At 21.2% G+C, this 26,265-nt stretch overlaps 7 protein-coding genes across 13 annotated transcripts; 5 read left to right on the top strand and 2 right to left on the bottom strand.

Moving 5' to 3' along the window:
* The first annotated feature begins 1,016 nt into the window (after positions 1–1,016).
* On the top strand, positions 1,017–2,818 carry LOC412009 (cyclin-C). 2 transcript variants are annotated; one of them, XM_395475.6, is made up of 5 exons: positions 1,020–1,336; positions 1,411–1,517; positions 1,695–1,901; positions 2,035–2,286; positions 2,414–2,818. In XM_395475.6, the coding sequence occupies exons 1-5, from the start codon at positions 1,305–1,307 to the stop codon at positions 2,617–2,619; spliced, it is 804 nt and encodes a 267-aa protein (XP_395475.2). In that variant the 5' UTR covers positions 1,020–1,304; the 3' UTR covers positions 2,620–2,818. The 2 variants fall into 2 exon arrangements, 1 of the variants encoding a protein (XP_395475.2); XR_001702259.2 differs by lacking the exon at positions 2,414–2,818 and having other exon boundaries at positions 1,017–1,336; positions 1,411–1,607; positions 2,035–2,248.
* A 325-nt stretch (positions 2,819–3,143) lies between these two features.
* LOC412010 (general transcription factor IIH subunit 4) lies at positions 3,144–5,629 on the bottom strand. 2 transcript variants are annotated; one of them, XM_395476.5, is made up of 7 exons: positions 4,824–5,629; positions 4,583–4,707; positions 4,319–4,524; positions 4,027–4,200; positions 3,841–3,927; positions 3,463–3,678; positions 3,144–3,381 (listed from the first exon to the last, which is right to left on the bottom strand). In XM_395476.5, exons 1-7 carry the CDS (start codon positions 5,335–5,337, stop codon positions 3,300–3,302), a joined length of 1,404 nt encoding a protein of 467 aa, XP_395476.1. In that variant the 5' UTR covers positions 5,338–5,629; the 3' UTR covers positions 3,144–3,299. The 2 variants fall into 2 exon arrangements, with proteins under 2 accessions (XP_395476.1, XP_006559195.1); XM_006559132.3 differs by lacking the exon at positions 3,144–3,381 and having other exon boundaries at positions 3,509–3,668.
* A 655-nt stretch (positions 5,630–6,284) lies between these two features.
* LOC551997 (cleavage and polyadenylation specificity factor subunit 1) lies at positions 6,285–13,045 on the top strand. 2 transcript variants are annotated; one of them, XM_624379.6, is made up of 20 exons: positions 6,285–6,556; positions 6,641–6,855; positions 6,986–7,293; positions 7,390–7,640; positions 7,734–7,915; positions 8,052–8,336; positions 8,414–8,587; positions 8,806–8,943; positions 9,060–9,209; positions 9,278–9,439; positions 9,542–9,777; positions 9,851–10,061; positions 10,165–10,331; positions 10,403–10,646; positions 10,772–10,957; positions 11,026–11,274; positions 11,585–11,914; positions 11,982–12,255; positions 12,335–12,464; positions 12,540–13,045. In XM_624379.6, the coding sequence occupies exons 1-20, from the start codon at positions 6,388–6,390 to the stop codon at positions 12,724–12,726; spliced, it is 4,248 nt and encodes a 1,415-aa protein (XP_624382.3). In that variant the 5' UTR covers positions 6,285–6,387; the 3' UTR covers positions 12,727–13,045. The 2 variants fall into 2 exon arrangements, 1 of the variants encoding a protein (XP_624382.3); XR_408229.3 differs by lacking the exon at positions 12,540–13,045 and having other exon boundaries at positions 12,094–12,255; positions 12,335–12,375.
* Positions 13,046–13,059: 14 nt separating this feature from the next.
* LOC412759 (dynein regulatory complex protein 8) lies at positions 13,060–15,019 on the top strand. Of its 3 annotated transcripts, none has more exons than XM_396212.4 (4): positions 13,060–13,204; positions 13,579–13,819; positions 13,930–14,140; positions 14,327–14,600. In XM_396212.4, exons 1-4 carry the CDS (start codon positions 13,120–13,122, stop codon positions 14,441–14,443), a joined length of 654 nt encoding a protein of 217 aa, XP_396212.2. In that variant the 5' UTR covers positions 13,060–13,119; the 3' UTR covers positions 14,444–14,600. The 3 variants fall into 3 exon arrangements, with proteins under 3 accessions (XP_396212.2, XP_006559198.1, XP_006559197.1); XM_006559135.3 differs by lacking the exon at positions 14,327–14,600 and adding an exon at positions 14,911–15,019 and having other exon boundaries at positions 13,063–13,204; XM_006559134.3 differs by lacking the exon at positions 13,060–13,204 and adding an exon at positions 13,321–13,450.
* LOC100578624 (delta(3,5)-Delta(2,4)-dienoyl-CoA isomerase, mitochondrial) lies at positions 14,696–16,288 on the bottom strand. Of its 2 annotated transcripts, XM_003249399.2 has the most exons (7): positions 16,222–16,288; positions 15,932–16,082; positions 15,767–15,855; positions 15,570–15,697; positions 15,163–15,443; positions 14,930–15,056; positions 14,696–14,843 (listed from the first exon to the last, which is right to left on the bottom strand). In XM_003249399.2, the coding sequence occupies exons 1-7, from the start codon at positions 16,265–16,267 to the stop codon at positions 14,745–14,747; spliced, it is 921 nt and encodes a 306-aa protein (XP_003249447.1). In that variant the 5' UTR covers positions 16,268–16,288; the 3' UTR covers positions 14,696–14,744. The 2 variants fall into 2 exon arrangements, with proteins under 2 accessions (XP_003249447.1, XP_006559196.1); XM_006559133.3 differs by lacking the exon at positions 16,222–16,288 and having other exon boundaries at positions 15,767–15,826; positions 15,932–16,066.
* Positions 16,289–17,231: 943 nt separating this feature from the next.
* On the top strand, positions 17,232–18,734 carry LOC102654955 (ATP synthase subunit b, mitochondrial). The gene is made up of 4 exons (XM_006559136.3): positions 17,232–17,393; positions 17,770–17,931; positions 18,009–18,361; positions 18,494–18,734. The coding sequence occupies exons 1-4, from the start codon at positions 17,366–17,368 to the stop codon at positions 18,665–18,667; spliced, it is 717 nt and encodes a 238-aa protein (XP_006559199.1). The 5' UTR covers positions 17,232–17,365; the 3' UTR covers positions 18,668–18,734.
* A 626-nt stretch (positions 18,735–19,360) lies between these two features.
* Positions 19,361–22,063, top strand: LOC413607 (golgin-84). The gene is made up of 7 exons (XM_006559137.3): positions 19,361–19,600; positions 19,795–20,210; positions 20,298–20,748; positions 20,817–21,021; positions 21,098–21,337; positions 21,467–21,688; positions 21,831–22,063. The coding sequence occupies exons 1-7, from the start codon at positions 19,455–19,457 to the stop codon at positions 21,888–21,890; spliced, it is 1,740 nt and encodes a 579-aa protein (XP_006559200.2). The 5' UTR covers positions 19,361–19,454; the 3' UTR covers positions 21,891–22,063.
* Positions 22,064–26,265: the final 4,202 nt, after the last annotated feature.

Genomic DNA, 26,265 nt, shown 5'->3' with positions numbered 1-26,265 from the left:
AGAATTAACTTTATTACTTTATTATCAGCTTGTATATTTAAATACGTCCCTGAACTTGAAACGTTGATTTTCTAGTACATTTATCTAGCGATGTTAATTCATAATTATGGATCGATAATATAAATTTAATAATATAAATTTATACTAAATATGATATCATATCATGTTTAATTTATTTCTTGAATATAAAATTTAATAATATATGTTCAGAAATATTAAAAATATAACATATTTTTTTCATATCAAAAATTCAAAGAAAAAATCAATTATAGCTAATAAAGCTAATAATTGATAATATTAAAAATAGTACAATATAATAATATAATTCAATTAAAAAAGTAAAAATTATAATGCATATAAATTATAAAATAAACAAACAGATATTTATTAATATATTTTTCATTATCGATATTTTCTAGTTAAATTCATTTTGATAATTTTTTAGATGCAAAGTTAAAATACATTTTTTTATTATTAAAAAAAGAGAGATATCTGTAGTATATTTAAAATATATATATAAGTAAAAAAAAAATTAAATTATGTTATAATAATATTAAAATTGTTTTTATAATTTTGTTTTAATACAATTTCTTAATTTATTTCTATAAAATTTATTCTATTTATTATAATTAATGATAAATGATTTTCATTGACAATAGAAAATATACATACATTATACTATTGTTATATTCCCACGCAGAAACAAACATTATTTTTCTTCAATTATTTTATATATATGTATACTTATTTTATACTTAATATATTTTATAGAAAATATGTCGATAAAGTTTTATAAAAACATATTATATCTAAAATATTAAAACTTCTATTTGTACCGCGTTACATTACGTTCGGAAAAACGTCTTTTTAAGTATTTCCGGTTATCAAAAAGTTACTATTATAAGATCTAACTCATTAAAGGCTAATTTTCAACAAATAATGTTACAGAAAATATAGGGAAATTTGAAGATACTAAAATGAAGAAATTTAACATCAAATATAGTACAGTCATCTTCAAATTTATTGAATTAGTAAATTTTCGAACATAAAAGTTTATACAAAGTTTTTAAGAAATAGAAATTTAAATAATACTAGTGACCGCGAAAATGTTGACGTTTATAAGACTTGTATTAAATTTTATAAATAAACAGTGACTAAAATAAAAATCAAATGAATAAATACCAAATTATTATATGCTGGATTATTATAGAATCTGGAGATAATCAAATATTCATCAGACGATAATCAGACGTGTAGTGTGATATAAGACTTGCTTATTTTTGTGATAATAATTTGACAGTAATATGGCTGGTAATTTTTGGCAAAGTTCACATCAGTAAGATATTAAATATTCTAATAAACTTTTCTTTTTCATTTTTATTTTATAAAATAAATAAATATATCTTTTAGTCAACAATGGCTTCTTGATAAACAAGACTTAGTGCGAGAACGACAACATGATCTTTCAATTTTTACAGAAGAAGAATATCAAAAATTATTCATCTTTTTCTCCAATTGTAAGCTAAACGTTCGATTAATCAATTAATCGAAAGTATTGTCAATGTGACTTTATATTGCGAAGATTAGGGAATTATTATACCTCCAATGTAACTGTATTTGTATCACTTATACAAGTTCATATATTTACATTTGTTTTCAAATGATTTAAATAAAAATTTTCTACATTTTTTCAGTAATACAAGTATTGGGGGAACAATTAAAACTCAGACAACAAGTTATAGCTACTGCAACTGTTTATTTTAAAAGATTTTATGCTCGTAATAGTTTAAAATGTATAGATCCATTATTATTAGCACCTACATCTGTTTTCTTAGCTTCAAAAGTAGAAGAATTTGGAGTTATTTCTCATAATAGATTAATTGCAGCATGTCAAACTGTAGGTATGTAATTATATATATTTATTTATTATATATAGTAAATAAAATAAGATAGTCAAATGATAAAATGAAATAAGTTATATTAAAAAAGAAAAATTAGAGTTAAAAAATTATTAAATATTAATTATTATTTCAGTAAAAAATAAATTCAATTATGCTTATTCACAAGAATTTCCTTATCGTGGAAGTCATATTTCCGAATGTGAATTTTATCTTTTGGAACATTTAGATTGTTGTTTAATAGTATATCAACCATATCGGCCTTTATTAATTCTTATTCAAGATATAGGTCCAGATGAACAATTACTTACATTGGCATGGCGTATAATTAATGATAGTTTACGTACAGATGTATGTTTATTATATCCACCACATCAAATAGCTATTGGTAAGAAAAAAATAAGAAGTACTTTAATAACATATATATTAAGTAAAATATAATTCATAATATCCATATTTATTATTTATCTTAAATTATTAATTATATTTTATTAAAGATATAAAAATATTTTTAGGATGTTTGCAAATAGCTTGTGTTATATTACAAAAAGATTTAAAAGCATGGTTTGCTGAATTAAATGCTGATATGGAAAAAATTCAAGAAATCGCACGATATATCATTAATTTATATGAACTATGGAAAACATATGATGAAAAGAAAGAAATTCAAGGTTTATTATCCAAAATGCCAAAGCCTACACCATCACCACCACAGCACTGACAACAAGTTCTTTTATCATCTAATATTTGGGACTGACTAATAAAAGTAAACATTTTTACTTTTGTTAATTATGTTTAAATGACGAATGAACTGGTTTAATTTATGAAATATTAATTTTTATATTTGTATTATATTTTTACCATAATTATTTTTTTAAACAAAATTATTCTAAATAAAAAATAAAATAAAAATAATGGAATATCTTGTATATTTTATATAATTTAAAAAATTAATTTTATTAAATGAAAAATAAATTCTAAAATTACAAACATTATTGACAATCTGTAGTTATATAATAAAAATAAAAGTTTTCTTTCTAAAGTATCACAATATATTTGTTTGCTTAATTTATTTTTGAGATATTATTAGTTAATAATTAATAACTTTCTCATTAATTCAATCTGAAATTTTGATAAAGAAATTTATACAGATCAATAAAAATTCATATATATTATTTATCTTAAATTATTTAAAATATTTAAATTATTAATTATACTTACAGTTTGTTTTTAATTTATGACATTCAAATTTATATTTTATGTATTTTTGATGTATAATATTTAATAAGTCATTTATCTTAGTATTAAAATTAGAAAAATACATTATAATTCAAGATGAAATTTCACTATAAATTTGTTTGTGAACAAATATAATTGCTTTCTAAAGTTATTCTTACTATATTAACTGGAACCTTTAGAATATCGTTTCCAAAATTTTTTTACATCATCATGTCCTGCTTTTGTAACTACCATTGTCCGTTTTCTATAAAAACATAAAATTTTGTTATAAGTATTTGTTTATTTAACTCTAAAATAAATATAAAAATATTATTTAAAAATAAACCTTTCACTTTGCCAAATTAATACTCCAGTAGAAAGAGCATGATCTCTAAGTACTTCAAAATCAGTTTGAGAAAGAAATTGACTGTACAAAACTCCTTCGCTAAATATAAATCTATTCCTTTCATTTTCCCACAATTTAATTTGATCTACTATAGTAGGAGGTAAAATTGGAGGACCTGCCTCTATCATTTTACTATGAGCATGTTGCTGCAAATAACTGTTAATATAGCAAAATTCAAATTAAGTGTTTTCTATAATATCTTAATATACTATATTTTATTATAATTTTAGCATCTTATATATATTTTATGTATATTTTATACAAATTATTATGTATATTTTATATACAAATATATATAAATATAATTTTTTTATATACCCAACAATTTGCGTAGCAGTAATTCCACTTTTTAAGGCTTGACGTACAGAATCTCTTGTTAATATTGATACAACTAAATTTGGAAATCTATAAACAAAATATTTTAATTACATTTTTATTAATTATAATTATTATATTTTATACAAAATATCATTCAATGTAAATATTTAATTTTTTTAAATATACCTATATAACATTTCACAAAATAAACCAAGTAAAGCAACTTGTAAATTTGAATTTGTATAAGCATATACTCTGTAATTTGTTTCAACAACAATATAACCTTCTTTCTCTGGATCTCTAGATAATGGTTTGTTTTGTCCAGTTGCAATATTTAGTGCTAATCTTGTAGGATAAAATCTAAGGATATTCATTATTTATATATGATTTTATTTACATTATTATGATTTATTTTATTATTACATTATCGTTATTTATTTTAAATAAAAATTAATTTTAATAAAAAAGTATATTTTACCTTCCTGCTTTTCGTTTCCTTTGATAAACGAGACCAAACTCTCTTAAATGTTGCAAAAATGTTAATAAACCTTCAGACATTCCTTCAGTACTATAATCTTTACCAAGTGTTGAAAAATTTAATTGGAATAAAAAAGTAAGACATTCAACCAAATCAAGTCCTCTTGCTTCTATTGTATCTAAATATTGTAAAATAAAATACCACACCTGAAAAACATTTAAAACAATAAACATATCATTAAATTTAATAATTATCTTTAAATACCTGTGATGCAGTTTCCAATAATAAAAATTGAAAACCTGCTTGTGTAATAACTGGACTTCCATCAGCTTCATCTCGCTTCATTAATCCAGCATGTAAAAGAATTCTAACAGCATCAGCAGATATACCTAATATAATAGCAGATAAAACACAAGATAATATTATTTTATATTAAAATTTTAAAAAACTATATTTTTTCTTAGTTAGATATGTTCATATATTATATTAATTTCAATCAAATTACCTTCTTGTTGCTGTGAACCAACCATATAATGTAATACACATTCCCACCTTTCTAGTGCATATGAATCTAAAAATGCAACATCTCTAGGTTTGCTATCAGTTTCTAATTGGTTTGACATTGTCCATGGTTTTCCACCGCCCAAAAGAACAATTTTTAAGTTTTTCTTGAATGTTGTATTTAGAATCCATCCAGGAAGTCCACCTGGTATTGATGCTTCATTCCACACATTTAATTCATTAAGTACTAGAACTACTTTTTGATGTTCTTCAAAATGAAGCTTGGAACACCAAGAAGCAATGACTGCTTGAGGAACTGGTTGTTCAACAAATAATAATCTCATAACATAATGTTTTGCTATTACTGGCAATTCACGAAAAACAGCCAAACAAATTGGAGGATTATGATATAATTTATTTAATACTTCTGATGGACGTGATTTTAAATATTCTTGAAGATTTTTACATTGCAATCCAGTAGGTCTTAACAAATTTTTTCCACTTATTGTATTTGACATTATTTTTTATATTTAACAAGGAATTATATGTAGCATCAAGTAATATTTAAAAATTTTTCAATTTATTATAATTAATATAAAATATTTTATTTTTTTTATATTTAACCTTTATATACAAAAAAGTATAAATTACTTTAACAATCACATGAATAATATTATACTTTATATAAACATTACATTGCAAATAATTATAAGTATAACTATATACTATAATTATAAAATTAATATCCACACTCTTCGTTTTCTTTTCAATTAAACGTAAGTAAGCGCGGCACTTAGCACAAGTGTATTATTTATATCATAATCTATATAAGATATAGAAGATATACAAGTACATTTTATTTTCCTTTAATTTTATTGGTTACAATAAATAATTGCATTCACAATTATACTTATTATTCTGAAATCAATTACTAGATGTAAACAAAATCATATAATTAAAATTTGGATAGGAAAATTAGATCAAAGTCATATGATCAAAATTTCAAAATATGAAATATGAATTATTTTTTCACATATTAACTTATTTACAGAATTATTTACTATCAAATATAAATATAATATAAATATAATAATAAAATAAATTATAATATTATAATTATAAATTATAATTAATAATAAAATAAAATAATAAAATAAATTATTTCTGAAATGAAAATTTATAAATACAATTCATTTTTATGAAAAGATGGCGTTCATAAATATCGCGAAAATTTGTATAATGATATAAATCGATCTTCATACGACATTTTGACAATTACTGAAATTATATTTATTATATTATTTAATTTATTTATTTTGATTAATTCGAATAGATGAACAATCTGTATTAGATCTAAATTGAAGTTTAATTTATATATTTAAAAATAATTTACATGATACATTATTGGTTTAAAACTTAAAAATCGAAACTAGTGTATTTTTTATTTTAATGTTGATAAACAATTTTAAATAACATCTAACATACTTCATATGACAATACAGCAAGCAGTGTATTGCGTATAGCTTAATATAAAATATAGAATGATTTTGTAATGTTGTAAATACAAAATGTATTCAATTTGTAAAAGTACTCATCCAGCTACAGGTGTAGAACATGCAATAACATGTTACTTCTTTAATCGTTCAGAAAAATGTCTTGTAGTAGCTGGCGCAAACATTATCAGAGTATTTCGTTTAATTCCAGACGTGGATATAACAAAAAAAGAAAAATATACAGGTACTTTTTATTATAATTATTAATAACATAAAAAAAGAACAAGTGATAAAGTTAAAAATAAAATCAATATCTCATTTTTTTTAGAATCACGTCCACCGAAAATGAAATTAGAATGTTTATCTCAATATACTTTACATGGAAATGTCATGTCAATGCAAGCTGTAACTCTTGTTGGATCACAAAGAGATTCTCTTTTATTAAGTTTTCGTGATGCAAAATTATCTGTTGTAGAATATGATCAAGATACACATGATCTTAGAACAGTATCTTTACATTATTTTGAAGAAGAAGAAATACGAGTAATTAATTTTAGAATATTGATAAAAATTTTAAACATATATCTTCTAAATTAACAAAAACATATTAATTAATAATAAAATAAAAATTAAAAATGATTTAAAATATTATACAATTTTTATTTATTTTTAGGATGGATGGACAAATCATCATCATATTCCTATAGTTAGAGTAGATCCTGAAGGTAGATGTGCAGTAATGTTAATATATGGTAGAAAATTAGTTGTATTACCTTTTAAAAAGGATCCAAGTCTTGATGATGGAGATTTGTTAGATAATTCAAAAGCATCATCTAACAAAACTCCTATATTATCATCATATATGATTGTATTAAAATGTTTAGAAGAAAAAATGGATAATATAATAGATTTGCAATTTTTACATGGTTATTATGAACCAACATTATTAATATTATATGAACCAGTAAGAACATTTTCTGGGTAAGTTTTTAAATATATTTAATTAAATTTATTTGATTTAATTTTTATTGATTTCTTATAAAATAGTAAATATAATATATATATGTAAAATTTTAGCCGCATTGCAGTTAGACAAGATACTTGTGCTATGGTTGCAATATCATTAAATATTCAACAAAGAGTACATCCTATAATTTGGTCTGTATCAAATTTACCATTTGATTGTTATCAAGCAGTACCAGTGAAAAAACCACTTGGTGGCACTTTAATTATGGCAGTTAATTCTCTTATTTATTTAAATCAAAGTATACCACCATATGGAGTATCCTTAAATAGTTTAGCAGAAACAAGTACAAATTTTCCATTAAGTTTGTATTAAATATAATTGATTTAATGAATTTTTCAAATATTCATATATTCAATATATTTTAAATTTTTTTAATAATTTTTTATAATTATAGAACCACAAGAAGGGGTAAAAATAAGTTTGGAAGGTTCACAAGTTGCATTTATATCTTCAGATCGTTTAGTTATTTCATTAAAAAGTGGAGAATTATATGTATTATCTTTATTCGCAGATAGTATGCGTTCAGTAAGAGGTTTTCATTTTGATAAAGCTGCAGCAAGTGTATTAACATCTTGTGTGAGTGTAATAATTTAATTTATTTATAAATGAAACATTTTTATTATATATATAACATTATATATATAATGTATTATTAATTATATAATTAATAATTAAAAAACATTATTATACAGAATAATGCAAAAATTTGTAGGTGTGCATGTGTGAAGATAATTATTTGTTTTTGGGATCACGACTTGGTAATTCCTTGTTATTAAGATTTACTGAAAAAGAGCCAGAAAATTTGCAAAATACAAATGAGAATGAAATAATACTTGAAGAAAATGAAACTGAAGAAACTCCAGCAAAAAAAATAAAACAAGATTTTATAGGAGATTGGATGGCATCTGATGTATTAGATATAAAAGATCCAGAAGAATTAGAAGTGTATGGAAGTGAAACACATACTTCTATTCAGATTACATCATATATATTTGAGGTATATTTTTATTTCTTATAGTAAATAATTTAAAAAAACAAAATATTTATTATAATACTAATATATAAATTGTATAGGTATGTGATAGTTTATTAAATATTGGACCTTGTGGTAATATATCAATGGGTGAACCAGCTTTTTTATCAGAAGAATTTTCACATAATCAAGATCCTGATGTTGAACTTGTTACAACTTCTGGTTATGGTAAAAATGGAGCACTTTGTGTTCTTCAACATTCTATTCGACCACAAGTAAGTACAATAAGTCTAAATTTAAAATGCATTCTATATTATGAATTATAAAAATGTAAATATCATGTATCATGAACACTGTGTTGACTTTACTATTACTATTGTAATTATAATTAATAATAATCAAAATAAATTATATTTATTGAATATTTTATAAGATATTTTATAAGTTATATATATATATATATATATAAAGATATTGTTTAATTTCAAAATAGGTTGTGACTACATTTGAATTACCAGGATGTGAAGATATGTGGACTGTTATTGGTACATTAAATAATGATGAACAAATAAGACCTGAAGCAGAAGGAAGTCATGCTTTTTTAATTCTAAGTCAAGAAGATTCAACAATGGTATTATATATTTATATAATTATTATATAATTATATAATTATATTTTTATCTTTAATTGTGTATATATTATTTAATATTATTAAGCATATATTATTTAATATTGAAATATATTTAGATATTACAAACTGGCCAGGAAATTAATGAAGTAGATCAAAGTGGATTCAGTACACAAGGAAGTACAATATTTGCTGGAAATCTTGGTGCAAATAGATATATAGTTCAAGTTACTCAAATGGGTGTACGTCTTCTACAAGGAATTGAACAGGTGATAAAATAAAATATTATTAAGATAATATTCAAATAAAAATCTAAATATATTTATATCATAAATAGATCCAACATATGCCAATTGATCTTGGATGTCCAATTGTCCATGCAAGTTGTGCAGATCCTTATGTGACATTACTTTCTGAAGATGGTCAAGTTATGTTATTAACTCTTAGAGAAGGACGTGGAACGGCAAGATTGCATGCTCAAACAGCTAATTTATTATTTGTAATTTTTTTATGATATATTTATAATATCTTATATATATAATATTGTTATATTTTCAATTATATTTTAATTTAATTAATTTTTTACTTTAATTAATTATAGCGACCTCAAATAGAAGCATTATGTGCTTATAGAGATGTTAGTGGAATATTTACAACACAATTGCCTGAAAATGTAGAAGATGAAGTACCTGAAGAAGAACATAATATAGAAGAACCACCTATTGTTGGTAATATTGATAATGAAGATGATCTATTGTATGGTGATGCACCAGCTTTTCAAATGCCTACACCATCACATACTAAATCATCTGAAGGAATATTTAAAAGAACACCTTGGTATATTTAATGATTTAATTAATCAAATATTTAATTAAATATTTAAAATATAACATTCGAATATTTTTACTAGGTGGCAAAAACATTTACAAGAAATAAAACCAACATATTGGTTACTAGTATATAGAGATAGTGGAACTCTCGAAATTTATTCTCTTCCTGATTTACGCTTATCCTATCTTATTCGTAATTTTGGATATGGGCAATATGTATTGCATGATAGCATGGAATCTACAACATTACAAACAACGCCTGTTAATGAAATTCCTAATCCTGAAATGCAGGTATTGTAAATACTTAATTAAATTAGTATTAATGTTGTAAAGTTAATTAAATTTAATATTTTATATTAAATTATTTTATATTTATTAAAAAATATATTATTAGGTGCGTGAAATTTTAATGGTAGCATTAGGTCATCATGGAAATAGGCCAATGTTATTAGTACGACTTGATTCTGAACTTCAAATTTATCAAGCATATAGATATCCAAAAGGTCATTTAAAATTAAGATTTAAAAAGCTAGATCATGGTATAATACCAGGACACTTAAGGTACATATATTTTTTTTAAATTATAACATATATTCATTTTTATAATTGTTAATTATTAATTTATTTTCTAGACCAAGACCAAGAGATGAAGATATGCCTGCAATGAATGATACTCGACATTGCATGATGCGCTATTTTAGTAATATCGCTGGATACAATGGTGTATTTATTTGTAGTGATTATCCGCATTGGATATTTCTCACAGGACGTGGTGAATTACGTACACATCCAATGGGTATTGATGGCCCAGTTACTTCATTTGCACCTTTTAATAACATAAATTGTCCACAAGGTTTTCTATATTTTAATAGAAAGGTATCATTAATCGTATCAATATTTTATTTTTATTAATATTTTATATTATTATAATTATTATCGTTATGTTTTTGTGTATAGATTAAGTTAAAATGTAATTATATTTTTTTATATTTCAATTTTAGGAAGAATTAAGAATATGTGTTTTGCCAACTCATTTATCATATGATGCTCCATGGCCTGTTAGAAAAGTACCATTACGATGTACACCACATTTTGTTACATATCATCTTGAAAGTAAAACTTATTGTGTCATAACGAGTATAGCTGAACCACTTAAAAGTTATTACAGATTTAATGGTGAAGATAAGGTACAAGTACAAATATAGTAACAACTAAAGCTATTAGATAATAGATAATATTTTTTATTATATTTTAGGAGTTTACAGAAGAAGAACGACCTGATAGATTTATTTTTCCTTCACAAGAACAATTTTCAGTAGTATTATTTTCACCTGTTTCATGGGAAACAATTCCTAACACTAAAATTGAACTTGATCAATGGGAACATGTTACTTGTTTAAAAAATGTTTCTTTAGCTTATGAAGGTACACGATCTGGTTTAAAGGGTTATATAGTATTAGGTACAAATTATAATTATGGAGAAGATATTACAAGCAGAGGAAGGGTAAATTTTATTTTTGTATATTAACTGCAAATATATGAAGAATTTAAAAACCAACCTAAAATGTAAACCATATTTTCTAAAAATGATTTAATTGTTCAAAGATTTCTTTATTGCTTAAAATTTTCAGTTGACAAATTAATTAAATCATTATTAAATTAATGAAATAGTGATTTAATTAATTTATTAAAAAAAATTATTTAAATAATAAAAAGATTCTTGAACAATATAAATGATTTTTAAAAAATATGATTTACACTAATTTTTAATTTTTTATATTAAATTTAATTTTATTTGAAAATTTATTTTATAGATACTCATATTTGATATAATTGAAGTTGTACCTGAACCTGGTCAACCATTAACAAAAAATAGATTTAAACAAATTTATGCAAAAGAACAAAAAGGTCCCATAACTGCAATTACACAAGTATCTGGCTTCTTAGTCTCAGCAGTTGGTCAAAAAATTTATATTTGGCAATTGAAAGATAATGATCTTGTTGGAGTTGCTTTCATAGATACACAAATTTATATCCATCAAATGTTAAGTATTAAAAGCTTAATTTTAATAGCTGATGTATATAAATCTATTAGTTTATTAAGATTTCAAGAGGAATATAGAACATTATCTCTTGTTAGTAGAGTAAGTAAAAATTTTTTTTGTTATCTTTTATTTTTACAAAAAATAAATTTAAAACAAATTTTTATAGGATTTTAGACCAGCTGAAGTTTATACTATTGAATATTTAATTGACAATACTAATTTAGGATTTCTTGTTGCTGATGGTGAAAGTAATATAGCTTTATTTATGTATCAACCAGAATCGCGAGAAAGTCTCGGAGGACAAAAATTAATTAGGAAAGCCGATTTCCATCTTGGTCAAAAAGTAAATACATTTTTCCGTATAAGATGTAGAATTTCGGATCCAGCGAATGATAAAAAGCATTTTTCTGATGCAGATAAAAGACATGTTACAATGTATGGTGAGTTCAATTTAAATATAATTGTAAAATTCCTTATATTATATATATTTAAAATTATGATACTTTTTATGATATTCAGCATCACTTGATGGCAATCTTGGTTACATTTTACCTGTACCAGAAAAAACATACCGAAGATTACTTATGTTACAAAATGTCTTAGTAACACATATTTGCCATATTGCTGGTTTAAATCCCAAAGCATATCGGTAATTATATAAAGAAATTATTTGTAAAAATTTAATATAAACAAATATTTAATGCAATAATTTTTTTTTTTTTAGTACTTATAAAAGTCACATTCGAACTCAAGGTAATCCTGCAAGAGGTATAATTGATGGTGACTTAGTTTGGCGTTATCTATATTTACCTAACAATGAAAAAATAGATGTAGCAAAAAAAATCGGTACACGTGTACAAGAAATAATAGAAGATCTGACGGAGATAGATAGACAAACAGCTCATTTTTAAAAAAAATATCTTTTTATTATTTCAAATCTCCATTTTAAATAGATTCTTCTATCTAATGAAATGTTTAATCAAGGGAATATTTTTCTATTTAAAATAATAATAATTATAATTGTATTTATATTTTTTATAAAACCTACATTTTTAGAAATTTAAGTTTATTGTAAACATAGTTGAAATTTTAAATATGTATGTATATCATATTAAAATGAATTTTGTACAGATTAAGAATATAGTGATTTTTTTAAATTGCTAAATTCACGAGTTATTTTTTGTCAAAAAAATATTTTAATTAGACAATAAATTTTTATAAAGATTGAAATATCTAATATTTTTTTCATATTTCTATAAGTTATTACAATTTTGAACTAAACTTTATAATTAATACAATTAAAAATGGATAAAATGGACAAATCGATAAGTCGATTATCTATTAAGCAAAGCATCGCTTTAAGACGATTAACGAAGACTGAAGTAGTAGGTAATAAGTCATTTGAATATAAATCATTCAAATATCAACAAAATATTATAAATTATATATATAATAAATAATTTTAAATCAAAAATTTTGCTATAAGAATACTTTTCAATTTAATCAATACTTTGTATCAGTATATATTGATTAAACAATTTTATAGCAAATACTACATTGACATCATATTACAACTATTAATACAATATTGTTTGATAATTTATATCATATCATACAAGAAATAAATGGCACAATGTAATATTATATTATTCAATTATTATTTAATTATATTATTTAAGTTAATTTATATTCTATTTTTATGATTTTATATTATATATTTTTTATGTATTTTTATATTAGACAAATTTTTTTTTTACATGCAGCACCAATAGTAGAACTAACAATATTGGAAAAAAGAATTTGTGAAGTATTTGATATATTTGATACTACAAAAAGTGATGAAATAGATGTTAAAGATTTGGGAATTATTATCAGAACATTAGGATGTGTTGTCACAGAAGCAGAATTACAAGAAATACAAGTTCAAGTGGAAGATGTAGTAACTAATCGTATACCATTAAAAAAGTTTTTAGAATATATGTCCAAAGCTATTGAAGAATACAAGTAAGCTTTTTATAAACTTGAATTTCATTAATGGATATAAGTTATTTATGATATTTATATTTTGAGTATATTTATTTTAAATTTGTTTTTAATTTTTCATTTTAATATAGATATAAACCAGCAGAAGCAGAAGATTTATTAAAAGCATTCCAATTATTAGATCCTGAACATCGAGGTTACATTATGCGTGAAGACTTTGAAAAAGTAATGATGGAAATTGGAGAACCATTTTCAACAGAAGAAATAAATAACATGATGGCTATTGCATGTGATCCCGAAACAAAACAAATTAATTATGAACATTATATTAATTTATTACTTGTATGTATTAATATTTTATATATAGTATATATAATAGATAATATATTATAATATATTTTAGGACTTTTATGCAAATATATATTTTATATACATATTTTATTATAAAATAATTATCACAATAATTAATTTACATATTAATTAAAATTAAATTGAAATCTATAGAATATTTTTATATATTGCTTATAGGTAAAAATACCTGAATCATTGAATGTATATTCTATTGCTGATGCAATGGAGGCTGCTAGATTAGAAGCTATGCCTAAGAAACCTAAATTGGATAGTCTTTTACTTACTTATCAATAATTTTTAATATACAGTTTATTTGATGAGATCAATATATATTTCATTAATAATATAATGGATGCTGTTAAATTAGAAACTATGCCTAAAAAACATAGATTGGAGAATCTTTCATTGACTTAACAGTCATTTTTTTAATATACAATTTATTTAAAAAAAATATATAATCAACAAAAATATGTTAGTATTAAAATAATTATAAAAGTAAATTATAAAACATTTCTTAATTTTTTTCTAAAAGAATAATATTATATATATAAAATATAAATCTATATAATTTCATATATATCATAAAATTTTAATGTTACAATTTAGAAAATATTGGAGGATCACTTTTAGTAGCTTGTGACATAGCTGCATTTATAAAATCTTCACTTAGAAGCATAGTCTGATTATACATAGCCTATTAAAATATAATTTAAAAAAGACATATAAATATATATATATAAAAATTATTAAATTTTTTATAGGTGGAAAAATAAAACTTACAATATGGTCCAAACCTTCTTGAACAGTATGATCTCTTGAATAAATTAAACTTAATTTTGAACCCTGTATTGCAACTGGACTTTTACTTGCTATTTTTTCTGCAAGCTTTATTGAACCATTCAATAAACTAAAAAATGAAAGGTATGTTTTTAATTCAATAATTCTTAAAAATAGAAAGATTAAAAAAATAAAAATTCCTTTTTTATTATTTACATAAAAAAATATTCTTTTACCTTTCTTGATTATCAAATAAACAACTCACAAAACCTTGTTGTGCAGCTTCAACAGCTGAAAATTTTCTTGCAGTATATACAAGTTCTCTTATTAAACTATCAGAACCTATAATTTTGGAAAATCTTTGCAATGTACCAACATCAGCAGCCATTCCAAAATCAACTTCTTTTATTTGAAACCATGCATCTGAGGAACAATAACGTATATCTGCTGCAGATATCATATCTACACCAGCTCCAATACATGCACCATGTACAGCTGCAATTACTGGTTTTGGACACTAAAAAGTAATTTTGAAAAAAAAATTAAAATAATAATAAATATATAAAATAATTAAATCTTAATTTAAATAATAATTTAAATAATATAGTAAATAGTTTTATATTTAAAAAAAATTGTATACAACCTTTTCCATTGCATCAAAACTCTCTTGAAATTCTTTTATTTTTAATTGTAAAATCTTACATTTTCGTGCAATATCTTTATGTTTTGTTAAATCTTGACCAAATTCCATTAAATTTTCCACATCAATACCTATGAAATTTTATAATATTTAATTCTTTTTTATTATATATAATATTTATAAAATAAAATATGATATACCTGCACAAAATGCTTTGCCAACACCTGATAGAATTATTACTCTACATTCTGATTCTGTAGCTAATTCATTAAAGCAAATTTTAAATTCTCTGTATAATTATTAAATTAAAAATTTAATAAAAATTTCAAATATAATATAAATTAAAATTTAATGCAAATACATACTTCCACATAACATCATTTAATGCATTAAGTTTTTCAGATCTATTTAACTGTATCATAAAAACAAATTCTTTTGGTACAGATATTGTTAAAGTTTTATATTTATCAAAATTTTTAATATTAGAATAATTCATTTTATAAATATATTGTGTTTCTGAAAAAATTATACATATTTTAATATTTTTTGTATGACATTTTTTATTATTTTCTTATTTTATTATAGATAATTAAGTTAAAAATCAGTTTTTTATGGAACACATTAATACGTTATACAATTAAGATTTAATTCTTACGTGCTTTTATATTTTTTAAACAATAGCGAATTGTATTTAAAAACATGTCAATGAAACAATTACAAATCAAAGCTAAAAATAAAAATATAATTACTAATTATATTTTATATTTACGTATATTTCTTGAATACGTATAATGTTAGAATATGTAAATAAATCACGTTCTGTAACAATATTATGTCAATTAAAAATCATTGAAAAATTATCAAAAATATATATATATATAATAAATATATAAATATATATAAACGTACATATGGTTTAAAGAATTACTGAATCATAATCCATATTGAAAGTAATCAAAACTACATAATTAAAATCTAGGGAAATCTAAGTTGATTATAATATAGAATATATCATTTTCTACATTAATTTATTTACAAAATTCATTGTCAACATAACATAAATAATTTAATAACAAAATTAAATTTATTCTAAATATAATATATTATATATTGTATTATAATTGCCTATCATAAATATTATAAGTATTATAAAATGTAATATAGAACTGAAAAGTTAATATTTAAATTGATACAAAAATAAAAGAAATATTTTCCTTTACATGCGATAATGTATATATATATATACTTTTATCTTTAAGATTATTGGATCTACGAAATCTAATTAGATCTAAATGTTCTTTCAGATGCTAATTTTTTAATATATATTCTATATAATATTATTTTTAAGAAAAAATGAAATTATATTTTAGAAAAACGCATAATAATGAATTTATTATATTATAAATAATTATAATATATATTATAATGTGTATTAAATATATAATATATAATTATAATAAATATAATATATAAAATATATATTATAATATAATAATTGTGTATTTATTATATTATATAGTTATTTATTATATAATATAATAAATATGTAATATTGTAAAATGAAATATTAATATTAATAATAAATTAATAATATTAATAATAAAATAAATATTTTATAAATATAAATATTTTACTAAATTTTATAAATATTTTAAATTCTTAATTAAATTAATGAGGACTATATCACGTATTACTTCACTATCTAGTACGATTTATTTTATCTCTATAAGAATTAGTGTGTAACTAACTTCATGGACTTTATTGTCCAAACTGGTTTGTAAAGTGTTACAGTGGACAAAATGCTGTCGAGACTAACTTTTCGCAATAGTAAGATAAAATTCTTATAAAAATGAATTAAAACTATTGCATTGTAAAAAATTAGAAGCAATATTAATAATATATCAACTTAATAAAATGTTTCTATTATTATTAAATTTATATCTATTATTGCCATTATGTAATACTATCTCATTTCTATGATATTTTGCTTTTAAATTTGATTGTTATGATTATATTTTATATAATATGTTTAAATATAGTAAAAATATATTGGATAAAAAAAATTGTAATGAAATTAAAAAAGAATTCATATTTGATAAAATAATGAATTTATAAATAACTTTTCTAGTATAATATTCAGTTTTAAATAACAAAAAAATGTTTTTAACTTTTATATTTTTTTATTTTATAATTTATTTTGTAGTTCCTTCACAAGTGAAGACTTTAGCTTGTGGAATTCAAACAACTGCTGTAGCATCATCTAATGGACCACGTTTAAAGCGACCCATAGATCCACCTCCAGTTAGATTAGGATTTATTCCAGATGAATGGTTTAAATTTTTCTATCCTAAAACTGGAGTTACAGGTAAATTAATAATTTATAAACTATTTATTTAGTATTTTAGTTTAAGGTAACATATGATTTTTTATTTTTGTATTTAGGTCCATATGTATTTTTAACAACTTTTTCAACATATTTATTATCCAAGGAATGGTATGTTATGGAACATGAATTTTATAATGGACTTTCTTTGCTTTCAATCATTATATATGTCCAATATAAATTTGGAGCAAAAATTGGAGCATTTTTAGATAAAGAAATTGATAAAGATGAAGAAGAACTTAATAATCAGAAAAATGAAAATATAGAAGAAATTCAGAATCAAATTAATGAGTTAGAAAAAGAAAAGTGGCGCATTGATGGACAATTAATGGTTTATGATGTAAAGAAACAAAATATTTGGATGCAATTGGAAGCAAGTTATAGAGAAAATTTGGCAACTATTCATTCACAAGTAAAAAGCTTCTTTTTTTTAAATATTGATTTAAAAAATGAATAGAATTATATTCTTATACAAAATATGATATTATATATTTGTTACATATGTCTATTTAAATTTATGCTTATATATATATCTTCTTTGTAGGTTAAAAAAATTCTTGATTATCACGCTCAAATAGATATTATAAATCGTAGAATTTCTCAAAAACATATGATGCAATGGATTATAAATAGTGTATTAGCATCTATCACACCTGAACAAGAAAAAGCTAATCTTCTACAATGTATTAAAGATCTTGAAAGTCTTTCAAAAGCTTGAAGTTTTATGCTGAACAAAATAAAATAAAAATATTATTAGTAATATCTGGGCTAGTATATTTTAAAAAATATGAAAATATTACATAAGAAAAAACAATGTAATATTTTGAAATTAAATCATTATTTATCAAAGTATTTATAAATATAACAATGAATAAATATAAAAAAATATTAAATTACATGTTAATATCTTTTGTTTCTTTAATAAAAAAAATCTATATATTAATTAATTATATTATGATAATATATATTTTGATATTTTGATTTAATTCAATTTAATTTTTGTTATATAAATTAATTTTATAAAGCATTGTATATCAATTAAATATATATTAATACAAATAGTTAAAAATTATCATCTTTTAAATATGGAACATGATTAAAAATTTGAATTTTATATAAAATCATGTAGTATAATTTAAGTACATATATGAAATAATTATGTTGAATATAATATATTAATAGTATATTTATATAAATAAAAATAATATATCAAAAATAAAATTTTTTTTTTATATCATTTTTTTATTCATGATAAATGTATGAATAAATTACATGTTTTATTTACAAAAATTTATTAACAATATTAATATTTACTATATTATTATCATATTTTTAATAATTAAATTTAAGATAAAGAAAATTTTTAAATAATTTTGATATATATAGATATATATAGATATTCTGTTATTTTAGGTTAAGTTATTATAGATAAGAACATGAATTTTGTGAAGTGTTAAACGTCATCAAAATTATAACAAGGATTTATTTTTGTTTTTATATGAAAAATGGCATGGTTGTCAGGTCTTGCTGATAAAGCTGAAAATTTATTAAATAAAATAGATAAAAATACCGCTGCAGTTTTAAATAAAGACAAATATGAATTACCACAATCTCAATTGACACATGTTACATGGATTCCTTCTGAGTCATGGTAAAAAAAATTGATTATTAAATGTCATTAATATTTTATCTTGCTATACAAATATTATCTATTATTAATTATATATATTATTTTTTTAAAGAATAAATTAATTTTTTCTTTAATTTAAATATTGTTTTTTATCAATTTTCATTTGTATATTAATATTTATTAAATAAAGCACAACAATTAATTTGATATTTCAGTGTTAACAAACAAGATGATATGATTTTGAAATCTACTACAGAATCACCAAAAAATTTTTCTTATGTTCGTTCAACATCAAATCTTTCTTCATTGACAACAAATTCTATTATGTCTAGAGATGAAGAGCTGCTTACTTTTTTAAATACACCAAATTCAAGTCCAAAAAAGAATATAGCAGAAGTTTCAATATCACCACCAACACCTTCATCACTTATGGTTGAACATCCAACAGATACTACAGATTCTGTATCAGATTTATCAATTCATAGTGGTCGATCCAGTCCCAGTTTTATGCATACTTCTGTAGATGTAACAGATAATCTTAATTATGATATTGTAAATGTAAACAATAATTTTTGTACGAACGAAGTAATAGATACATTAAATGATGAAATAATAGAAAATCAAATTTCTGGTATTATTTTAAATAATGGGAAATATGTTTTAAATTTATGTTAATTTAAAAATTTAATCAAATAATTACTTTTCAAATTTATTTTAGGACATGATATTATTAAAAAAAAAACTGATACTATACAACAAGAATATAAGTATGATGTAAAACAAGAAAATATAGAAATAAATAAATTAATGAATTCATCTCATAACAAATACATAAGAAAATATCTAAAAGAAGTAGAAAGAAATTTAGAAGAAAGAAATGAATTACTTGGAAAACAAGAAACAGACCATCAAAAAGAAATCACAGTCTTGAATGAAAAATTGCAATCTCTATACACAGAAAAAGTGCAATTATCTAAACAAGTAATAGAATTACAATTTGCTTTAGAAAGAAATAGATCAGAATTAAATTCTGCTAGATCTGATCTAGAACAACATAAAGCTAGAGCCTTAAAGACATTGCAAGAAAAAGAAAAATTGATAGCAGATTTAAGATGCAATGAATCTACAAAAATGGATGATACAACTATTATAGAACTAAATCAATTAAGGTAAATATAAATTTAGAAAAAATAAATATTTAATTAATTTTATTTTAATGTATATTATTAAATGATAGACAAGAACGTGATATACTTAGAGAAGAAAATCAACAAATTTCTGAACAATTAAGAATAGTACGCGAAGAATTAATGAATGCTGATGTAAAATTGGAAAAAATGAGACAAAAATCTACTGAGGCAAATGTACAAGCTCAAGAAATTCTTGCTACAGAAAGGCGTAGAAGATTGGATGCAGAAGAAGATGCAAGACTACATTCAGATGTATATTAATATTTTATTTGTATGTTTTATATATGTTGTATGTAATGAGATGAATTAATAATAATCATTATTTTAGGAAATAAGATCATTAAAAGATGAATTAATTCGACAACGTAATAATTATACTACACAAATACAGAAAAGTGATTCTGAAATTGCTCGACTTAGAATGCAATTATCTGCAGCTTCAACTCCAAATAGCGAAGTAGAATCGAGATTGACATCTCTTACACAAACATTAGTTTCAAAGCAACAAGCATTAGAAAGTTTAACAACAGAAAGAAATGCTTTAAGGCTACAATTAGAAAAAATAGAAGTATGTTAATTAAAAATAATTTATTTTCTAAGTAGAATAAATATAGTATCAAATATGAAAATATTATTTTATGAAATATTACAATATTAACGATTTTATATATATAATAATAAGATATTTTCTTTACAGCATGAATTTAGGAACAGTCGTCGTAATATTCCTTACAATAGTATAAATGATACAGATGATGCTAAAGCTCAAGTACCGACATTTCTAATAGAAACTCCATTTGACACTGGAGTTACTAGAAGAGTAAAAAGAGCTTATTCTTTATTAGATGCTATTAGTATTCGCACAGGAGTATTTTTAAGAAGATATCCTCTTGCAAGGATTTTGGTATTAATTTATATGGTAAGTAAGTATATGGATTTAGAATCATTAGTTCCAATGTATAAAAAAAAAAAAAAAATGGAATTAATATTGAACTGAACATTAACTAATTATTGACTATATATTTATTGTAACTGAAATTTAAGTTTTATATTTTTTACAGGCATTACTTCAATTTTGGGTTCTTATAGTTCTTTTATCACAATCACCAGAAGCACATTAATCAATATTTATAATACATTCAATATATATAATATAATAGAACATTTTTGTAAATATTATATTGGGATAATGCACATATAATATTGTTATAATTATAAATTGAATCTGCAATTTTTTAATGTTCTTTACAAGTTTATAATGTATTATATAATATATAAAAATTTTATTTCTTAAGTTAATTTTTTAACATTTATTTGAATGATAGTTTTATTAAATAATATTTACTGAATATATGTATATCATGTTAATAACTTTTTATGAAATTATTGTAAATATGGAACAGAAATTCTATATTTGCAATTAATAACTAATGAAATATTTTTCTCTATTCAAATCATCATATTTATTTTTGCACTATACAGGAAAACAAAAATAATATTACAAAGATAATAAATATAATGTATTTAATTCAATTTAAATAAATGAATAAATAAATAATATTAATTGCATTATAGTTTTTCAAATCAAATACTTTGAGAAAGATAAGCAATTTTTAATTTTTAAAATGAAATATATAATATCGATAAATTTTATTTTTTTTATAATTATAATTTCATTGATATAAACTTATATTATTTGATTAATTATAAGTATTAATTATAATAATATTCAATAATAATTATAAATATACTTAAGAATTTATTCTCTATGAAATAATATTTATTAAAAATATATATATAAAATCGAACATAATCACAGGATTTAAAATTTTTATGGAATATATTTGAAAAAATAATTTTTTAGAAATTTTTAGAGGTTGAGATCATTTTAATGTATATTTAATTTATTAATAATATCAGATTTTAGTTTCTTTTTTTTTTTAAATGTTTTACATATATCATTACAAAAAGCAAAAATATCTAAATAATCTAATTAATTATTATTATTCACTATTTTTACATATCTCGCTAATTGTTAATATGTGATTTGGTTGATTCTTAATGCTACGCATTACTTTGCTACATTAAAACAAAAGAATTTGATATGCAATATAAAACAGAGGCATGCGAATAAATAAAATTTCACTATTTGCATCTTTATATCTTGCAAATATATGTATTTGGTAATTAAGAAGTTATTTTTTTATGTTTTATTGTTGTTTGTAATTACATAATATGAAACATTGATCAAATAATTTCCAAATGTTAATAACATGTTGAGCAGTTTTCTTATTGTTTGATCGAACGTTTAATACTATGCCTCTGTTGCAAATTATCAATTTACTATTATTCTATTGTTCATGACATTAATTTAAAATATAGATTATTTTACGAGATATAATGTATTTTTATAAAGATATACAATTTTATCAAATGTTTCGCAAGAACGCTGCATGAAATTTCATTCATTGCTGATTGCTAATTGTAACAATTCGAATAATACTTAAGTAGAATAAATTACAACTATGTATGTATATTGCTCTAGCAATCGGGAAAGTGTATGATTCCTATACTTTTTAGGCACAAATTTTATAATTAACCGATTTATCTAAATATAATCAGTTTAAATAAAAAAAATTAGATCATTCTTTTTTTAGAATTTTTAATATTAAAGAAAATTATTGTGACAAATGAAATTTTTTTTTACTGCAAAAATAATTGAAATATTAAGTAATTCGAATATTAGAATAAAGTTAAAATGTTTAAATATTTAAGTATTCAAATGAATACAAATTTTACATAAATACAATAATTTTTGTCGATTATTTAAATTTGAATTTTAAAACAATAAGTTATTAGAAAATTGAAATCAAAATATGTTTATTATTTTTCTACAAAATTTATGAATTCTTATTGTTGAAGTTTTTTTTTATATTTTTTTCAATATTATAAATTTTAAAGAAACATGCATTTTATAAAGAATAATTCAAAATTCAATCAATATTTCGACTTTTAATATTATTACTATATTTTTTTATAATTTTTCATATAATTAAAAAAAAAATTAATTCCAACTAATTTCATATAAATTTATATATATATAATAATACATAATCCTTTCTTTCCCATATGAGTTTTATATGATCATATTTAATATTTTTAAAAAACGAAATATTTCAACAGAAGTTAAATATTATTAATATAATTAATATTGAAAATATTTAATATTTCATATAAAATATTTATTTATTTATATTAAATAATAATGTTTATTAGAAATAGAAATTAAATACAGATAATTTGGGAATGAAAGGATTAATATATATAATATATATCACATATTGTAAACAACGAAAAAAATATAATAATACGCATTTGTTTGTATTTGTTCGAATTGCTCTTTATAAACCGAAATCAATTTCTTTACAGGATTGCGAAGAATATTTTTTTAACAATTATAAATCCCATTTCATTTATTCATTGCAAGTATTAATCAAAATCGAATCAAATATCTATTTCATTTTGAGATTCATTAAAAATCATTTTTTATCGATATTTCAGATCGATAAATTGTTACGTTTAATTCTTGGTAAACATGTTTAGATTGTGTTAAGATGTTAAGATTGTTTAAATAATAATAAAAATAATAAAATTATACATCCTACTAGAAGAAAAAAGAAGCTTAATTAAGAACTTTTGATACAGTCATTTCTAGGATTCATTCTATTATTAATATATGTGTTTTTTTATTTCTACTTTATCCTAAAAATAAATATATATATTTTTTAAATTAAAGAATTGTTTAAAGCGATAAAAGCATAAAAAAAAAATTTAGATGATTGCAACAATGTATTTTTATATTTTAAAAATATTAAAGAAAATTATTGTGACAAATGAAATTTTTTTTTAATAATTATTTTTAATTATTTTTCTAATATTTTTAAACATATATTGTTTATAAATAATTAAATAAAATTTTTTTTGAAATATATTTTGATAATCTAAAATTTTATAATCACTAGCGCAAAGATAATAATAATAATAATCTGCGATTGTTGCAATATATCTCGCGAATAAGACATTTAATCCTGTCATTACTTTAATAATACTAATTAGTGGATTTTAGTGGAAATGGGAAACTTAAAATATATCTATAATGAGATATTTATGATAATATATAGATGCTAAAAAAATAATTTCAAGTTGAAAGAATTTATAATAATGTATAATGATCATTATATATATAATTCAGTATGAAATTTTGTAAACTATATTCTTGAAATATGAATACACGATCACAATTTTTTCTTCACATTAACAGAATTAGCATTGCTTTTAAATTTGGTTCTTCTTATGAAATATATATATGTATATATATATATATATCACTCACGATTGATAAATAAGGAGGTTCACTAATTGAAAGCTATATTTGCAGAACCTCTTTTAAAAAAGTAATACTAAATTTTTATTTCTTGTTGTTTTTATAATCTTTTTTATATTTAGAAAGAGATTATGTAAAAATGTATAACATGCAGATTAATATATATTTGTCTTTAGATTGTGCTTATTGTTTTATTAACGTAAACAAAATATGAGTTAAGAAAATTTTTCTTGAATTTTATTATTTATGTTTCTTTGATTATTAATTTTTATAAAATGATATTTATTATAATAAGTTTCTATCTCTTGAACATTATGTATTTATATAATATTAACTGAAATAAAATAAAAATGGACGTTTATTTTACAATACATTTAGTCCAAAAATACTTTATTCTTTTGATAAAGTATTAAGATTATGTTGAATATGAAATATTTTAAAAAATCTATATATTATTTAGAATGAAAAGTTTTTATCATTTAATTCTACGCGATGCTGATAGATTTGATAGAAGTATATTCGTTAATTAAAAATCATTTGATCATCTTGAGACAATGCCACCATTTTGTTTAAAACTAATTCAATTAATCACAAAATTCTTATATCGCAAAAACGAGAGAAAGAGGCAGAGTTACAAGTCAAATACAAATTTCACAGCCACCAATTTGCAGGCAATTTTTTTTTTCTTTTTAGAGATAAGCTTTGCTTCTAAAATTCGGATACTAAACTCGAGTGTGAAGCAATCCTGCAATTTTATTTCTGAAAGTCTTATAGCAATGTTAATAAGTATGTTAATAAGTATTTAAATATTTTAAATAATTGTAATAATTCTATGTTATATGACTACAAATTATTTTATACCATTGATCTTCTAACGTTATACTTACATTATAATTTTTCTGAATAGCTACTTCATCGACATGCAAACTTCTTTGATTAAAATTTGTTTTACTAAAAATATAGTGAATATTTTCTTTCTATCATTATTAAAAATATTGCATTTATGTGATCCATTTTGTATTTAATAATCAAAACATCTTTCAGTTTTTAAAAGGAAATATATAGAAAATTTTTCATTGATAATGCAAGTTTTTCTACAACTATTATGTAAA

Source organism: Apis mellifera, linkage group LG2 (genome assembly GCF_003254395.2).
Source record: "Apis mellifera strain DH4 linkage group LG2, Amel_HAv3.1, whole genome shotgun sequence".
In the NCBI taxonomy this organism is placed as follows: domain Eukaryota; kingdom Metazoa; phylum Arthropoda; class Insecta; order Hymenoptera; family Apidae; genus Apis; species Apis mellifera.
This window is presented reverse-complemented; position numbering and strand designations above follow the sequence as displayed.

Coding starts and splice junctions, on each gene's coding strand:
- LOC412009 (XM_395475.6), top strand. CDS start 1,305: ATGGCTGGTAATTTTTGGCAAAGTTCACATCA. Junction 1,518..1,694: donor ATTCATCTTTTTCTCCAATT/GTAAGCTAAACG, acceptor ACATTTTTTCAG/TAATACAAGTATTGGGGGAA. Junction 1,902..2,034: donor TGCAGCATGTCAAACTGTAG/GTATGTAATTAT, acceptor TTATTATTTCAG/TAAAAAATAAATTCAATTAT.
- LOC412010 (XM_395476.5), bottom strand. CDS start 5,337: ATGTCAAATACAATAAGTGGAAAAAATTTGTTAAGACCTACTGGATTG. Junction 3,928..4,026: donor TTTTGTGAAATGTTATATAG/GTATATTTAAAA, acceptor TTTTGTTTATAG/ATTTCCAAATTTAGTTGTAT. Junction 3,679..3,840: donor ACTGCTACGCAAATTGTTGG/GTATATAAAAAA, acceptor CTATATTAACAG/TTATTTGCAGCAACATGCTC.
- LOC551997 (XM_624379.6), top strand. CDS start 6,388: ATGTATTCAATTTGTAAAAGTACTCATCCAGCTACAGGTGTAGAACAT. Junction 7,294..7,389: donor CCAGTAAGAACATTTTCTGG/GTAAGTTTTTAA, acceptor GTAAAATTTTAG/CCGCATTGCAGTTAGACAAG. Junction 12,465..12,539: donor TTAAATCCCAAAGCATATCG/GTAATTATATAA, acceptor TTTTTTTTTTAG/TACTTATAAAAGTCACATTC.
- LOC100578624 (XM_003249399.2), bottom strand. CDS start 16,267: ATGTTTTTAAATACAATTCGCTATTGTTTAAAAAATATAAAAGCAC. Junction 16,083..16,221: donor TTTAAAAAATATAAAAGCAC/GTAAGAATTAAA, acceptor TAATTTTTTCAG/AAACACAATATATTTATAAA. Junction 15,057..15,162: donor TTATTTGATAATCAAGAAAG/GTAAAAGAATAT, acceptor TTCATTTTTTAG/TTTATTGAATGGTTCAATAA.
- LOC102654955 (XM_006559136.3), top strand. CDS start 17,366: ATGCTGTCGAGACTAACTTTTCGCAATA. Junction 17,932..18,008: donor TCCTAAAACTGGAGTTACAG/GTAAATTAATAA, acceptor TTTTGTATTTAG/GTCCATATGTATTTTTAACA. Junction 18,362..18,493: donor TGGCAACTATTCATTCACAA/GTAAAAAGCTTC, acceptor TCTTCTTTGTAG/GTTAAAAAAATTCTTGATTA.
- LOC413607 (XM_006559137.3), top strand. CDS start 19,455: ATGGCATGGTTGTCAGGTCTTGCTGATAAAGCTGAAAATTTATTAAAT. Junction 21,338..21,466: donor TACAATTAGAAAAAATAGAA/GTATGTTAATTA, acceptor TTTTCTTTACAG/CATGAATTTAGGAACAGTCG. Junction 21,689..21,830: donor TTTTGGTATTAATTTATATG/GTAAGTAAGTAT, acceptor TATTTTTTACAG/GCATTACTTCAATTTTGGGT.
- LOC412759 (XM_396212.4), top strand. CDS start 13,120: ATGGATAAAATGGACAAATCGATAAGTCGATTATCTATTAAGCAAAGC. Junction 13,820..13,929: donor AAAGCTATTGAAGAATACAA/GTAAGCTTTTTA, acceptor ATTTTAATATAG/ATATAAACCAGCAGAAGCAG. Junction 14,141..14,326: donor ATTATATTAATTTATTACTT/GTATGTATTAAT, acceptor TATTGCTTATAG/GTAAAAATACCTGAATCATT.